The 16644-nt window shown below is 44.5% G+C and overlaps 1 protein-coding gene across 1 annotated transcript in view; it reads left to right on the top strand.

Moving 5' to 3' along the window:
- Positions 1–16644, top strand: part of SHC3 (SHC adaptor protein 3) — a 139297-nt gene that overhangs the window by 86699 nt on the left and 35954 nt on the right. Inside the window, exons 6-7 of the mRNA XM_024731943.1 lie at positions 1965–2016; positions 11735–11861. Coding sequence (XP_024587711.1) covers positions 1965–2016; positions 11735–11861 — 179 coding nt within the window. The remainder of the gene's footprint in view (positions 1–1964; positions 2017–11734; positions 11862–16644) is intronic.

The raw sequence follows: 16644 nt of genomic DNA, 5'->3' as shown, positions 1-16644 counted from the left end.
CAGTGGTACATCATTGTGTACAAATGTGACGTTAATTTGCTTCAGGTGGGGCAAAGCCATCTGACTGTTCTTTTCTCTCTGATTCTTTAAAAACCTGGCACCCATAATGTTGGAAACCCCACTGAAAATCTTGGCACTGAAATTGCGTGCAGAGCTTGATGGCACAGGTGTCATTCAGATGACCCCGCATATTACCGTATTAACTTTTAAGATTATCATAGAAATGAAAGCATAAAAAGAGATTCTGGTGACATCTCAAACACTGGAGAATATACCTGCCCAACCCTAGGGTTCCATGGATCTCAGACTGAGAAACTAGTGCTCCCTAAGTCCACTTCTGACATTCACATCTCCTGAATCCAGGAAGAGTGTCTATGATTACAAGCTACAATCCTTATTTTTGCCAGTAACTTCTGATTCTGACCCGATCTTCCTTGATGAAATGGCAGGAAGTCAGGTCGACCAGTTTGATGGACTCCCACTCCCTTTCCCAGGTCAGTCTGTGAATACACCAAAGGACAGATATAGAGAAAAAGAGAGAGGATAGAGCCTGAGCAGGAAGGAGAAACAGCTTAGATAGACTACATGCTGGAGAATGACCTCAGGGTAGCAGTCCAATACGTCAAGAGCTGCCGGAAGAGCTCTCTCCCTTCTTAGTCTTAGTGGGTGTTTTTGAGTTGCAGGGCAGTGATGTTTGGAAAAGCGACTTGCACCCTGCAGTCGGTGCTCAGAAGCACGGCATCCTCCTCCCCTGCCTCCACACTCACTTTCCCTCTTCCCCTCGCACATGGGAGGGTTTTCTGGAGCCCTGTGGAGAAAGAAGGGGTCGTTTCTCCTGCCCATAGAGTATCACAAAGAAGGAACTCACGACAGAGAATCTTGCAGATGCTGAAAACACTGGAAGCTAATCAGTAACCTTGGAGTCCTCCAAAACCATCACATGGGGGAAATATCCATAACAACGAGGAGACCTTTACCAGTTGCCCCCCCCCCGAGACTTTTTGAATGTTGAAAATGTCAACTTTGCAGGAAAGTCTTTCTTTTGCTTTCAAGAATTAAGAGAATTATTGTTTCCTCTGTTTAGAAACTAAAATCCACATGGTCGCCTCAGCTCACTCCTGAGGGCATCGTTTCCTCTGCGTGCCAAGTAGATGAGGCAGGCAAGGGGACTTATATTTCCTGTGTAAGGCTGAGACTTCTAAATAGAGTTCATGCTTTTGAAACATCTTAAAAGAATTAAAATTACTACTTATGTCATCGTATCCATATCTCATCCACCCATGAGGGATGTTTGCAACCAACCTTTGAACATCACTTCTAATTTTCTCAGTGTGGCCCCCAGATCAGCGGCAGCACCTGGTTGCTTGTCAGAAATGTACATTTCGGGGCCTCACCTCAGACCTGCCGAATCGGATACCCTGGGCTGGAGCTCAGCAATCTGTGCTGTAACAAGCCCTGCCAGGGATTCTGACCCCAGCTCAGATTTGAGGATCGTTGTTGGAGACAGCTCACAGCAGTGGCTCTCAGCCTTGGTTCATAATAGAATCATCTGGGGAGCTTTTAAAAATCCTTAATGCCTGGGCCTCACATCCACACCAGTTAAATCAGATTATCTGGGAGTTGGGACTCAGGTATTAGCGTGTTTATAGCTCCTCAGTGATCCGACATGCTGAGAATGGATGCCCTTCACACCCTTGCTGCTCAAAGTGTGGGTGTGGCGAAGCTGCCTCAGTGTCTTGTGAGAGCTGTCTGCAGATGCAGAACCTCGGGCCCAGCTCCTGGCCTGTGGAGTCAGAATCTGCATTTCACAAGATCCCCGGTGATTCCTGCCCACTGTACAGTCTGAGAAATGCTGGGCTGTCATCAGGGTTACTCTTGATTACTGATCTGCTGTATGCATGATGTGTCTGCTGTCCTGTCTTCACCTGTGATTAGTGATGTGACATCTCATTTTTCTTTCACAGGATACAACAGACTATGTTGCGTACGTAGCTAAGGACCCTGTTAATCGCAGAGGTAAGCGATGTGTGACTTTCGTCATCTCTCACTCATGAGCAGCCAGGCTTAACAATGGATACCAGATGGTCCTCATGATCTCAGCCCTCTTCATCCAAACTAAGTGTCATATCGTACTGTTAGCGATAATTGAGGTTTGCAGGCAGTGAAGCATGGCGGCACACCTGGCTGGGTTAGGAGATGCTGGATATCTGAGAGCTTTAAACACACACTTGTATCCAGATGGCTAGAGCTTGGTACACCTGACCTGCGCATGGCAGCTCCCACTCATACTCTGAAGGTGCCCTCAGTTACACCTGAAGACTTTGCAAACCGCTGGCCTCCTGCCCAGCTACAGCTCCTTGTGCGTCCACTGCCAACTAAGTCTCCCCAAGAAGCCTCGTGCTGCTCTGCATGGCCCTGGAAGCCAGTGTCCAAGCTCAGGTGCTGCCCACTTACACCCCACAAAGGTGCTAGGGCCTCAGACACAGGCTGGGTAGGGGATTTGAAACATCCAAGTACTTCCCATCTTCATGGAACCTTTATTCCTAGACCCTCCCTACATACCCACCACCCCATTTCTTTCATCATTTACAAAACCAAAGGGTCCCCCCCTCCAAAGTTAACAAGCTTGGGCAGGTGAGCTGATTAGGGGGCACTACACTTGAATCCAGGCAGCCACCAGGTGCTGCACAACTCCAATTTAGAACTCACTGATGGAGGTCACCTGTGGGGTTTGTAACACTACAAATGGCACTTCCCTCTATCACCCATTGCTTCCCCTCCTCCTCCCACCCTCTACCCCAGGTACCCATTGTAAAGATTTCCTAGCTGGCTTTGCAGAAGTTTTATGTGGGATCCTCCCAGACCAGGGCACGAACCCGTGTCCCCTGCATCGGCAGGCGGACCCTCAACCACTGTGCCACCAGGGAAGCCCTACTCTTCTTTTAAAATTTCACCACAGATGAGATTTTGGCATTCTGTTTTCCCACCAACCTTGAGGGAGGGGGAGAGGGCAGGCTGCACTCATCCCAGAGTTAACACTTGTTGAAGTTCTTCCTTTATTTTTGTTTGTTCTAAGTTAACTTCAAGTAATCCTAGACTTTTTTTTTTTTACACCCTTAATGGCTCCTAGGTCAATGGTTCTGAAAATGAACTATACTTTAGAATCACCTGGGGAGCTTTAAAAAAATCTCAATGCTCAGGCCTCAGAGAGGAGTACCCAGGCAACTGTACGTTTTAAAAGCTCTCCAGATGATTCCCATGTACAGCCAGGGCTGAGAAATCAGGCTCTAGGTCCAGACCCTGAAGGAGTTTAACCCTGTGCTATTTGACTTAGGGCCATGGAAGCATACAAGCTGATACCTTGTTTCACGGCTACAAACCAGCAGCACCTTCTGTCCACAGTACCTTTTCAAAGTCATGGAAATCAGGATCCACTCCATGTGCTCGATGGTTGCTGGACCAGCTCCCTTTGGGACCTGCATGCAGTGCTGGTGTGGAGACAGACTCTAGACCTCTGCGCTGTTGCTGGTGCTTTGGGGGCACCAGCAGCATAGGGGTCCTTTGAGATGCTTGATAGGAGAGGATCACTCCCTCCTTCCAGTTATCTGTTGCCTGTAACAAATCCTAATGGCCTAATAGCCATCATTTTAAAATATCTTTTGATATGATGAAGTATCAAGTGTCCAGGCAGGGCTCAGTTGGCCAATTCTTCTGCTCTCTGTGGCATCAGTGGGGTACTGGGTGGTCTTTGGCTAGTGGCTGGCCTGGCCTAGAGGGTCCAAGCTGACTTCACTTCCATGCTTTGGACCTTGGTAGGGAGGACAAGAAGCCAAAGCCAGAAGGGTCCTTCTCCCTCTGCAAGGAGTCTCAGGGTCCCTCCAACTGGCCCCTGAATCAGGGCAGTAGGACTTCCCACATAGCAACTCTGGGCTCAATGATGCCAAAGTGGATGCCAAAGACCAGGCACCACTTCATCTCTGTCATAGTTGACTAGTCAAAGCTGTCCCAGGCAGCTCAGATTCAGGGGAGGGGAACCAGACCTGCCCTCCGACAGGAATTTGCAGCCTTCCTTATCCATCACATCTCTGTTCCTGCACGTACCCAGGCAGCCCCAGCCTCCTGGGAGGCAGTGTGGGAAGGGAGGGGAGTCATAGATCTGGCCATGAACAGTATCTCAGAGCAGGCTTTGCCTCCATCCGATATGTGTCCACCCACCGTTACCTCCTTCGGCAAGGAGCTGGGGGAGGCCTCCCCTGGCTGCTCTCTTCTCTTTCCTCCTGCCCTAGGCCAGGAAGAGAGTTTAATTGAATAAGAATGGCCTCTGCCATGCAGGAGTCAGATTAGCAAGAAATTCTGGGAGTGAATGTTCTTATTTGGACTCTTAAATATCCAACTCCCCACGCAGAGACCCCAGTTGATGTGCTGACCCCATTGTGGTTCCCTGGCTGCAGGCATAGCTACTCAAGGCAGGCAGGCATCAAGGCACATTTGGAGCCCAGATAGTCTTCTGTCAAAATCCTGCAGAGATGGGTCAAAGTCCCTCACTGTTATCATTTGTCCTTTCCACACTGATTCCTGTTTATACATTCTGGTGTGTGTTTTTGGATAATCTAGCAGTATTTACAGTGAGAAAAAAATTATATTTTTCTCTCTAGTATCAAGAACCCATGGCTTATATAATTAATCTGGTGGAAGGGCAAAGGATCTCTGACCCATGTTATTAAGCTCTATGGTAACCACCACCATCTTGAGAAGGTAGGGATTGCAAATGAGGAAGTTTCATGAGGTTGGCACCTTATAGCTGAAAGGCAGGTCTGACAGGAGACCTGGAAGGTGACTGCTGATATATGTAGGATAAAAAGCCCCCAAAATCAGGCTTTGCTGGATCCTAATATACCATTTTCTTTTCACATTGGAGTCTATATTACTACCCAAGGACTCCCATTCCCTGCAATCTAATGTCTATTGGTTCAGAATGGACTGTTTGGGTCACAAAAGTACATAAAAAATAATGTCCTAATTAGACATATGGCTGCCTGCAGGTGGCATGTACTTCCTATAATTTATAACCACAATAGCATCCCTGTTCAGGCGCCTTCTGAAACTCCTGAACTTGCGTGGAAAGTCATATCCTACGGTGCTGACCTGATGGTAGAGAGGCCTGAGTGTTCAGCTGTTATAGCTTCTAACACATCCTGCTGCCCTTTCCCCAGGATTTCCTGAATAAGGGGGAAACGTGGTGATTGGACTTGAGGGGGAAGCCCCCCGTGGACTACTGCCTCACATGGCTGCGCTTTCTTCTCCAGGCTTCTCTACTAGCTCACGGTCATTTCAACACTGAATTTAGGGTTCCTCTGGCCTCAGACAGTTGTAGGCCGCAGGAGGTGACTTTCCGGGAGAAACTTAGAGTATGAACTCCTTAAATAATACAGAACCTTCTCTGGTTTTTCTTTCCCCTAGGAGTAAAACCTCTTCTGTATAATAGGTGAAAGCAATGATTTATTTTTTTAAGCCAGGAGGTTAAATTCCATCTCATAACACTGTGGTGGGAGGTTAATTTTCCTGTGAGTGAATGATTAGGTTGTTTCCCATATCTGGCTTTCATCAACCATGTTTTTTTTGTGTTTTTTTTAAATAAACAAGCCAGTCCCTGGGCTCTAAATACCCTGTGCCAAAGACTATGAATGTTCCTGCGTAGCCCAAGCTTCTGGCTGAAAGTCAGACTTGTGTAGTTACCAGCCTGCTGCACATCTCTGCTCAGAAGCCTCCTAGCCCCCTCACCTTGACAAGCCACAGAGCTAAGTCTTTCCTTCCTCCACAAAGTATCTGCCTGTCTCACTCATCATGATGTGAGCTCACTCCTGCTCTATCCCCTATCTCATTTCCTGTGATCTCCCCTCACCTCCACTCCAGCTCCACTGATCTTCTGGCTCTTCCTTGAACATGGCAAGCAAGCACCTGCCTCAGGGCCTTTGCACCTGTTGAGCCCTATGCCTGCAACGTTCTTAGACTAGACCTTCCCATGGCTCACCCCCTGACTTCCTTCAGGCTTCTTCTGCGATGCCACCTCCTATATGGCTTTCCCTGGTCATCCTACATGTCACCCTACAACATCATCCTCATCACCCCCTTTATTTCACATTATTGTCTTTATGGTTTTATTAGTTTCCTGTGACTGCTGTAACAAATTACTGCAAACTTTGTGGCTCAAGACAACAAAAGTTTGCTCTCTCACAATTCTGGAGGCTAAGGGTCTGAAATCAAGGTGTCAGCAGCCATGCTCCCTCCAAACGTTCCAGCGGGGAAGGCTTCCTGCTTCTTCCAGTGTCTGGTGGCTCCAGGAGTCCTTGGCTTATGGCTGCATCACTCTAATCTTGGCCTCCATCTTCACATCACCTCCTCCTCTGTGTCTGTGTCACCTCCTCTTCTGACCCTTATAAGACACTTGTCATTGGATTTAGGGCCCACCCTAATCCAGAATGATCTCATTTTGAGTCCTTAATTACATCTGCAAAGACTCTTTTTCACAGGTTCAGGGGGTCAGGATGTAGACAGGGCTTTGGCTGCTGGAGGGTACCATTCAACCCATTCTAATGGTATATTTTTCCTTCTTTATTTTCAGTGTTCACCTTCTAGACTGTAAGGTCGGTGAGAGCAGGACTCTGTTTTGTTACTTGCTGTATCTGGAGATCCTGGGGCAGAGCCTGGTACAGAGTTGGTGCTCAATAAGTGTCTATTGAGTGAAGTCTGCAGTAAATATTTTGTACATTTGCCTTGTGCTCATGTGCAAGAATTTTCTTAGGGTTTATACCTCTGGGACAAATCACTGTGTTCTGGAACATCTTCAGTTTTTTAAAAATGGTTATTTCACTTTATAATTCCACAAGTGGCACAGGAGGGCTCCTTGGCTTCAGCTCTTGTTCAGCACTTGGGATTTTCAGACTTTTAAATCCCTGCCAGTCTGATAGGTGCAAAATTATCTCCTCATAAAGTTTTAGTTTTCCACTCTGGGGCTAGAACAGATATTAAACAACTCTTAATTAAGAGCATGGCAGCTGAATCTTGGAGTTCTTACCTGTCTCAGATCAAAAAAGTCTGGAACAATGAGGAACATGTGGATATATGAAGTGAACAGACTAGGGCTGGCTGAAAACTATGCTTGAGTTTGGAGTCTCCATTTCTCTGGTAAGAATTCACTGGTGTTCAGTGTTCCTTTTAAGGGGTGAGAGTTATCAGCCCACTAAGAGGAAGAGACAGCAGTCATTGTTTGGTAGGATTTTTTTCTGATTAGGTAATGACTCCAGGTATCTCCGAGGTTCCCTATGTCAGTCACCAGTTGGTAGAGAACTTGGCTATGAATTTGAACTCTTGGAGAGTCCGTGAGTCTAGATAAGAGGACAGTGGGACAGTCTGAAATGGGACCCCTTCAAGGGCTGGGCTGCCTTGTGGAGGCCAGATGGCTGTGAAGTGTGAGTTGGGTTGGTGTGGGTGTGGGTGGGAGGGGTCATGACTTCTTAAAAGAGCAGCACAGACCCTGAGAGGTTTTCTGCTCATACTTGCAGAGTCGCCCCATGAAAACAATGCCCACTGAGGTGGGGTGGCCCATCCCACAGGGTGTGGAAGCAGCCACTGTGGTGGGAAACACATGCTGGAGCCTCTGTCTATAGTCACTGATCTGAGATAGAGTGGGTATTACCCCATAGTCATATGTAAAGGGTGCAGTGAGCCAGTGACACCCTTTCTGTATGTCAGCTGCTCCTGACCACAGAAGGGGTGGGAAAGTGGGGTCTTACTTTTACAAAGCAAAAAAACCCAAAAAACAAAAAAACCCACCCCAACAATAATCTAATCAGCTAAGATAAGGAATCAACCCCTCCAGACTCAAAATGATTAAGAAAAATATTTCAAAGATGGAAGGATGAATTTCTATCCATCATCATTAGTGATGAACCTCACCCAAAATATTTATCTTGCTTTGAGATAATAAATGACAGTGTGATGCTTTCAGGGCCAACAAGACATCTTGAACTTTATTTTATCTTTATTGTATCGTTTTTAACATCTTTTGAAAGATATTTTTATAATATACATACTATTATATTAACACAGGAATATATGTTCATAATTTATAAATAAGTAGATGCATATTTGGGACACATGCTCAGTATAGTAAAGAGTGCTTCACTGGTAAGCATGAGAAAATCTTTACAATTTCTTATTTACAGAAGTAACGCCTTTTGGGGTGTTTGGTGCATGTGATAGGCATTGCTAGTGCTCACTGATGTCCTGACCTCACTCCTTCCAACCTCGCAGGAGACTGTACTACCAGCCTCTCCTGGGTGGAGGAGGAGCCAGGCGACAGTTCTGTGTGAGAGCAGAATGGATGACGCAGTTAGTGCTGGTGCAAGGCCCTGCTGTCTCTTTCTTCCCTGGCTTGGGAGGAGGCCTTGTGTTGAAATTCAGAATTGAAAGATCAAAGCAGCTTGGTTCATGGGGTCACCACCTGGAGAGTTGCCCAGAAATGAACAAGTGAGAATGGGATTGTTTTCAGCCACTAAGATGCTGGGGCTGTTTGTTGTTGTGGCGTCACTTGCCTGTGCTGACTAACGGAGCAGCCATCCCAGGCAGGGCTCAGAGAGCTAGCTCAGATGAATGGCGGCCCCAGTTGGCCTGCAGTCCATTTGTCAGTCAGATGGCCAGGGCAGTCTTGAACACTGATGAACAGGTACAGCCACTGGCCTCTGGACTTATTTGGAGCCATTGGGAAACTTGCGGAGGGACTTCTGATCTGCCAGTGTCTACTGTGCAGGGAAGATGTGTGGTTAACCCATTAGGAGGCTGCTGTGTGAGGAAAGACGCTGTGCCCCAGTTCTATCTGGCATGGTTACAAGGGCCGCAGCACATCCTGCTCTCAAGTGGCTCATCCCAGGTGGGGAGTGGCCTTTGTGGTGAGACCTGATGAAGTCCCCTCACTAGTGTCAGGGCTGAGCTGGCTGCTGTGGCGTCTGAGCTGGCTTTCCTGGAAAGCGACATCAGCCTTGCTTATTGGTCAGAGAGAGAGACCAGCATGGGCAGACAAGCACCCCCAACCCCCACCCCAGAGACCCCCCACCGCAACTACTGCACCGCTGCCAAAGAGCTCATCCCCTTCAGAAGGGATAGAATGAGGAAAGACCCCATTTTGCTGCTCCTATGTTTGTTTGGGGCCATGTTTTAGGTTTTACAACATCATTCTGAGTCTTGATTCTGGGCCCCACCACTCTGTACCTGCCTCTCATCCAGTTCTCCTTCTTGCTCATGAATGACACCTGCATCCATCCTCTCCTCATGGGATGTAAAACAAGCAGCCCCGATGGTTACCTGTGGCGAGAACCTCATCATTCCTAACACACACTGAGTCACACAGGTGAGGTTAGAAGACAGTGGCTTTTAGCGAAAGACTGTTGCAACAGTTAGAGAAAATACAGGTCCAGAGAGACTGTCAGCCCAGGGTTAGATCTGGATTTGGAGTGGGTTTCTGGAACACAGAGAGGCCATTCTACAGAAGGATCCTCAGACCTAGCCAACAGATGACGTTTTCACGGTCCACTGAGGAATGAGCCAGGCCCCAGAGCCTGGAGTCGTGATTTAATTCTGCATCTGCAGTTCCTGTCACCCTCTGGTATCTAGACCAGATACCAGGGCTCCACCCTCACCAAGTGAGGGTGCTTCCACCCAGAGCCCTGCATCTTCCCAATGTCCCAGGAACTGATTTAAAGAAGTCTCACTTCCAACCTTGTGCTCTCTAGTGTGTAGAAGGTGAGGGGGCCGTGTGGATTGATCATATGGCCCCCTCTGCAGAAACCTTGCTCTTTATTCACTAAGGCTAGGGCACTGCTTTTCTCCTTAAAAGAAAAATAAGCTTCACTTTCTTGGCCCGTCCGCAGTCGTTATTCTGTTTCTCTAAAGTACTGGCCAGCCAGTTCTCTTGGCTGGTGCTGATGCTGCGTGGAGGGGGCAGGTGTGGCTGGAAACACAGGGCAGGTGGGGGAGCCAGGTGTCTTTCTCTCACTGTCTTAGACTCCTACTTCCTATTGGCTGGAAAGACACCTCCACTGCTATCCGTTAACGAACAACCGCATGACTCCAACAGCTGCTTAATATGTCCTTGCTTTGTGCCTAACCGGGTTGATAATAAATACTAATATCGATAATAACATAAAACAATATCAATACTCAATAATAAAATACAGCCGGGACACCTGTCTCCTTGGACAAATCCCTTGGCCATATCTGAGATAGGGCTAATGTATCCAAGGGATTGCATTGCAGTCTGAAGCAGCAATCCGGTTACACTTGCTCTTCCCAGGAAATGCTTGTCCCTGTGTCCTCAGGAGTATGCTCCCTCCTCGAGCCTGGGGAGAGAAGAAGCCTGAGGCCCCCCACCCTAGCAGCTGCCATCAGGGTGAGCTCTGTGGTGCCTGGCTGTCTTTGTGCGTGTAGAAGGCGGCATCGTGATGGAAGAGCGGCCAAACTGTGGAGGTGGTGATGTCTCTGTTCCTTCCCTTGCAGTTTCCACCTTAATGAGTCCTCTTTCTGTGCTCGCTTCTCCTGCAGCAGAGGGATGCTTCTGCATCTCCCTAATCACTGCTGGGGAATGGCTACCCCTGTAGCAATGCCTCTTCTCACTGCTGGGCACCCACCGTGCTCCTGGAGGAACCTCCTTGAAACATAATTGTATCCTGACTGGTGGCAAGAGAAAGATGGAGTGTGACACATGCATCTGTCATTTTCTCCAGGGAGATGCCTTTATCCCATTAGTAACAGAGCATGTCATGCTGGTCACGGGACAACTTGAAGGGTCTGGGACTCTTCTGTGGGATGCCATGGACGCGTATCTGGGGAGAAGACATTCTACTTTCTTGTAGAGCAGAGATGGGACCTTCTTCGGTGCCTTCCCCCACTCAACCCTCTTTTCTCCAAAGGTTCCACATGGATTACACCACAGCCTGGCCACCATGACAGTGGGCACCCCAAAGGGGTTAAAGGTTGCTCCAGGTCTCTGAGGGGCCCTTGTCCGGCTGCCAACACCCCTTTTCTGAGAACTGGCATGAATATCCAGTCTCGTCCAGTGTAGATGCAGGTGGCATGTGGTGGGATGGTCATAGTGGTTAATTAATATCCCTTTAAACTCATCTTACAAGGTTGTTGATCTTATTGCTTTGAGTTGCCACGTCTGGTGGTGACACTTTACTCCCACTAGGAAGTAAGCAAACAGCTTGCTCTAAGTCCATCCGATACCTCAGGATTCATTCAATAAGAGCCAGTTTAAGTCCATTTGTTAAGCCTCACGGGGTCTTAAAGGGGTTCATTTCTTGTTACTATCAGGTTCTTTGTCTTGTTAAGGTTTCCTTCCAAACCCTGTTTCCCTACTAAGTTCTGAGTTGATATTTTATAGACTCTAAAGCAATAGAAGAGCAATCAAGTTGAACTTAAAAATGTTAAAACGTACTTACAAATAGAACCTTTATTTTTGGAGAGAATAGGCTATTAAGAAATGGATCTCTGCGGTGAAACGATACTGCTGGGGGCTCTCAGGGATTAAGCTGCACACAGAGCTGACAGGACATGTCATGAAAGGCACCCCCTTGTCCCTCTCTTCTTCCCTAGGCTGCGGGCTTTCACCCTCAGGAAGGAGGAGCCTGGGTAGCTCCAGTGTCTGTCTCTAATGAGCCTGTGTCCCTTGCTCCTACAGCTTGTCACATTCTGGAATGCTGTGACGGGCTGGCCCAGGAGGTCATCGGCTCCATCGGACAAGCCTTTGAGCTCCGGTTTAAGCAATATTTGCAGTGTCCTTCCAAGATTCCTGCTCTCCACGACCGGTGAGTAGCGCTGTGACACCGTTTGCAATGGCCTCTCTGCATTTTCTGACCTTTCCTCTTAAAAACACTTAAAAGGAGGAAACCACAAAACCACCTCCCCGAGGAGTGCTCTGCACAGACACAGTTAATCCCAGGGCTTCCTGGGCCCGGAGACACCTGACTGGTGCTGGGCCATGGCTCAGGAAACTGACAGATGGAAGCCGACATATGGGCGATGCTCCCAATGTTTAGAAAAACATTTTCTTGAAACTATAGTGACAGTAGCCAAGGTTACAAAAAAAAAAACCATTGTAATATGTTTTTGTTCTGTTTCTTCTGCAAGCACGTGATGTTTCCACATGTTGCCTCCTTGGGTCAGTGTCACCACAGGTTCCACCTGTCCCATTGTCCTTGTCCTCAGGGTTAGCCAAAGTCCCGATTCAGAGGCTCCCTTCCTGAGGCACTCCGCTTGGAATGACGAGCATTGATTCTGCTTTATTGGCTTTCGTAGCTTTCAGACTTGATGGCCTGTGTGGTCCTGGACAAGTTCTTTAACCAGTCTGGGTCTCAGCAGTTTTCTCTGTAAAATAGGAATAATAGTGGCTTGGCAGTATTTTAAGTGTTAACTGAAATAGTAAATGTAAACAGGAATTGTGAAATGTTTAGTTTATTATAAAAAATGTTCAGCGTCTACCCTTGAGATTCCTTAGGACATAAGAATATTCCATGCAGCATTAAAAAAAAATAATATGGGGCATGTTGGTTATTCAGTCACCTGTCTTATTGAAAGCCTATTACAATGGTGTGTTCACTGTCAATAAAACTTTATTTCTCCTGAATTTACTTTTAATGTTTTCTCCAACTTCTGCAGCCACATTCCAGGACTTAGTTGTGAAGGCAGTGCCTCCTCTACCTTCATTATTATGAAGTCTCCTTTCATCTCTCTGAAGTCTTCACCTTTCTTGAAAGAGAATTTTAATTTTTTTTCCTTCATCCACTGGAAAATTTCTGTTAAGACATTCATTCTGGAGGTGCCTGTGAAGGCCCCATTTTTTTCCCGGTTGATAAAGAAAAGGATATGAACCATCTATGGAAATTTTAAAAACACATAAAAAATTGTATATATAGTGTATGGATAAGTGCATGTGTATAAAGAGTATAAAAACATGCAAGAATATTACATACCAACTCTAGGACATCGGAGGATGACAGGGACACGGGTGGGCTTTAACTGATTTTGTTAAGTGTATTTCCTCCCTAACATTTTATAACAACAGTGTTCCAATATACAAAAAGAATTTGCGGGGAATACCTGTATACCCACCGTCTAGATTCTACCATTAGCATTTTACAGTTAATATCACGTATTTTTTCATCCAAAGCAAGTTTGACAAGTTTTATTTCTTTAAAAGAAAGGGATCAAATATAGCAAAATGTTCACACTTGTTTAATCTCAGTGGTGGATGTGTAGGTGGCTTTTATATTAATTTAGGCTTTTCTGTACTTTTGAAATGTTGCAAAGAAGTCAAATAAATCCTATTAAAATAATATGTCAAAAAATGAGTGGGGGGAGTTAATTGAACTACCATGCTTCTCCAGAAATATACTTAAGGTATGAAGTCCTGTATGTTTCTATATAATAAAGTTTGGAGAAGTTTTGGAGAAAGAGAATGAAGTAGAGAGATCTTATCTACCGAGAAAACTTTCAACCCAATGTGCAAGTAATGGTATAACATTTCTAAAGCAGAGCAGGAACAAGGGGACCTGTGTTCCCTGATATCAGTCTCATCTTGTCTGACAAACTGCTTGTTGTGTCCACTGAGCAGGTCTGAGATCCAGGGAACAGGTGGGAATGCACCACCTTCTGTCCCAGCTGGGGACATCCTGGGCCATGAGAGAATGCACTTTGCTTCCAGCTGCCATGTCCCTCTTCCCCTCCCTGCCCTGTTATGGGGACCCTGGACTGTGGAGGGCACTGGCCCATTTTCCTTCTAGATTTCCCAGGGGCCGGCAAAACAGGAGGTTCTATTTGTGAGCAGTTCTCCTTGGGTTTTCTGCTCACTTGCTCAGGCCATTTCTCTTCAAATTGGGCATGAGCTGGAGGTATGAGAATTGGCACAGTCAGCTTCTTTGTTCACATTCCTTGGAGTAGAGCTGGGGACAGGTGAGCGTGGAGTGAGTGGGGCAGCATTAGGTTCCAGCAAGCTGCCCCAGCATCTCAAAGTTTCATGTTGGTGGCACATGACTTCCTCTTTCCTTCTTCTCTTGCTGCTAGTGAGTGGATGGCTTTACTTATTCGTGAATTATTTTTTGTTCATTGTATTAATTATTGGGGGAGAGACTCTGTGATCTGGATTCATCACCCATCTCCAACTAGAAATAAAAAATAATACTTTTAAATGAATGGGTTTTTTGGTATGGTATGATTTTCCTTAGAAGATTTTTTCCTCTGATTTTTCTTGCAGAACTCCAAGGTTATTTTCAACACAAAACCAGAGAAGACAATGAAAGAGAATTCAAATGTAGCCAAAGCTCCATTTATTATTTTTTTAAAAATTGATATATAGTTTATGATAAAATTACCCTTTAAAAATATACAATTCTGTGGTATTTAGTATTGTCAAAGATAGCACAAGTACAATCATCACCACTATCTAATTCCAGAACATTTTTCATCACCCCAGAAAGAAACCCCATACTCATTAGCAGTTACTCCCCATTTTCCAACCCCCTTTTTCCAGACAACCACTACTCTACTTTCTGTCTTTATTGATTTGCCAATTCTGGACATTTTATATAAATGTTATCATACAATATGTGCCTGACTTCTTTCACTTACTGGAATGTTTTCAAGGTTAATCCATATAGTAGCGTGTATCAGTATGGCATTTTTTTAGGGCTGAATAATATTCCTTTGTATGCATATGTTACCTTTTGTTTATTCATTCATCAGTTTATGGACATTGGGTTATTTTCACCTTTTAGTTCTTATGAATAACGCTGCTATGAAGATGTGTACAAGTTCCTGTGTGGACAGATGTTTCAATTCAACTAGGAGCTGAATTGCTCAGTCATATGGGAACTCTATGCTAAAATTTTGAGAAACTACCAAACTGTTTTCCAAAGCGGCTGTACCATTTTATATTTTCACCAGCAATGTATGAAAGTTCCAATTTCACTGACATTTGTTATTGTCCATCATTTTGATTTTAGCTATCCTAGTGAGTACAAAGTGGTCTCTGATTGTGGTTTTGATTTGCATTTTCTTGTTGACTAATGATATCAAGCATCTTTTCATGTGCTTATTGGCTATTTGTATATCTTCTTTGGAGAAAGGTCTGCTCAAATCCTTAGCTCATTTTTAAGATTGAGTTATTTGTCTTTTTATTGTTGACTTGTATAGAAATTCTTTATATATTGTAGATATGTCTCTTTTCAGATATATGATTAGCAAATATTTTCTCCTATTTTTTGTGTTGTCTTCACATTTTTTTGATAATGTCCTTTGAAGCACAATTGTTTTTAATTTTGATGAAGTCCAATTAATGTACTTATTTTTTCTTTGGTTGCTTTTGTTTTGGTGTCATATGTAAGAAACATTGCCTAATCCAAGGTCATGAAGGTTTACGTCTATGTTTTTTCCTAAATTTTAGCTCTTATTTTCAGGTCTTTAATCCATTTGACTTAATTTTTGTATATGGTGTGAGGTAAGGGTCCAACTTCATTCTTTCACAAATGGCTATCCAGTTGTCACAGCACCATTTGCTGAAAAGACTATTTCACACATTGAATTGTCTGGGCATCCATGTTGAATTCAATTGACCATAAATGTATGGGTTTATTTATGGGCTCTTAATTCTATTCCATTGATTTGTATGTCTGTCCTTATGCCAGTACCACATAGCCTTGAATAGTATGGCTTTATAGTTAGTTTGAAATCAGGAAGTATAAGTCTTCCAACTACATTCTTCTTTGTCAAGATTGTTTTCACTACTCTGTGCCCCTTGCAATTTCAAATAAATTTTAGCATAGCTTGTCTACTTTTACAAAAAAGGCACTTGGGATGTTTATAGATATTGTCTTGAATCCATAGACCAATTTGAGGAGTACTTCCATCTTAACAGTATTTAGCCTTCCAATCCCTGAACACAGGATGTCTTTCCATTTATTTAGAGTTTCTTTAATTTCTTTCAACAGCATTTTGTAATTTTCATTGTATAAGTCTTGCACTTGCTTTGATAATTTTTACTACCAAAAGAATAAATCTTTTATTCTTTTTGATACTATAATAAAAGGAATTGCTTGTTAATTTTAGTTTTTCATTGTTAATGTATAAAATTACAATTGATTTTTGCATATTCATTATGTATCCTGCAAACTTACAGAATTCATTTATTAGCTCTAATCATTTGTGTGTGTGTGTGTGTGTGTGTGTGTATTCCTTAGTATTTTTTATGTACAAGATCATGTCCTGTGCAAATAAATATAGTTTTATTACTTCTTACTTCCTAATCTGAATTATTTTATTTCTTTTTATTATCTAATTATCCTGGCTAGAATCTCTAGTACAATGAATAGAGGTGGAAAGACAGGACAACCTTGTCATGTTCCTAATTTTAGGAGGTAAGCATTCAGACTTTCACCATTAATTGTGTTCTTAGCTGTGGGATTTTCATAGATGCTTTTTCAGGTTGAGAAAATGCCCTTCTATTCCAAGTTTTTTGAGGGTTTTTATCATGGAAAAGTGTTGGATTTTGTCAAATGATTTTTCTGTGTCTACTGAGATGAGTATCTGGTATTTGTT

Source organism: Neophocaena asiaeorientalis, unplaced genomic scaffold (genome assembly GCF_003031525.2).
Source record: "Neophocaena asiaeorientalis asiaeorientalis breed wild unplaced genomic scaffold, Neophocaena_asiaeorientalis_V1.1 scaffold160, whole genome shotgun sequence".
Classification (NCBI taxonomy): Eukaryota; Metazoa; Chordata; class Mammalia; order Artiodactyla; family Phocoenidae; genus Neophocaena; species Neophocaena asiaeorientalis.
The sequence above is the reverse complement of the archived record's forward strand: the minus strand, read 5'-3'. Positions and strand labels throughout refer to the sequence as shown.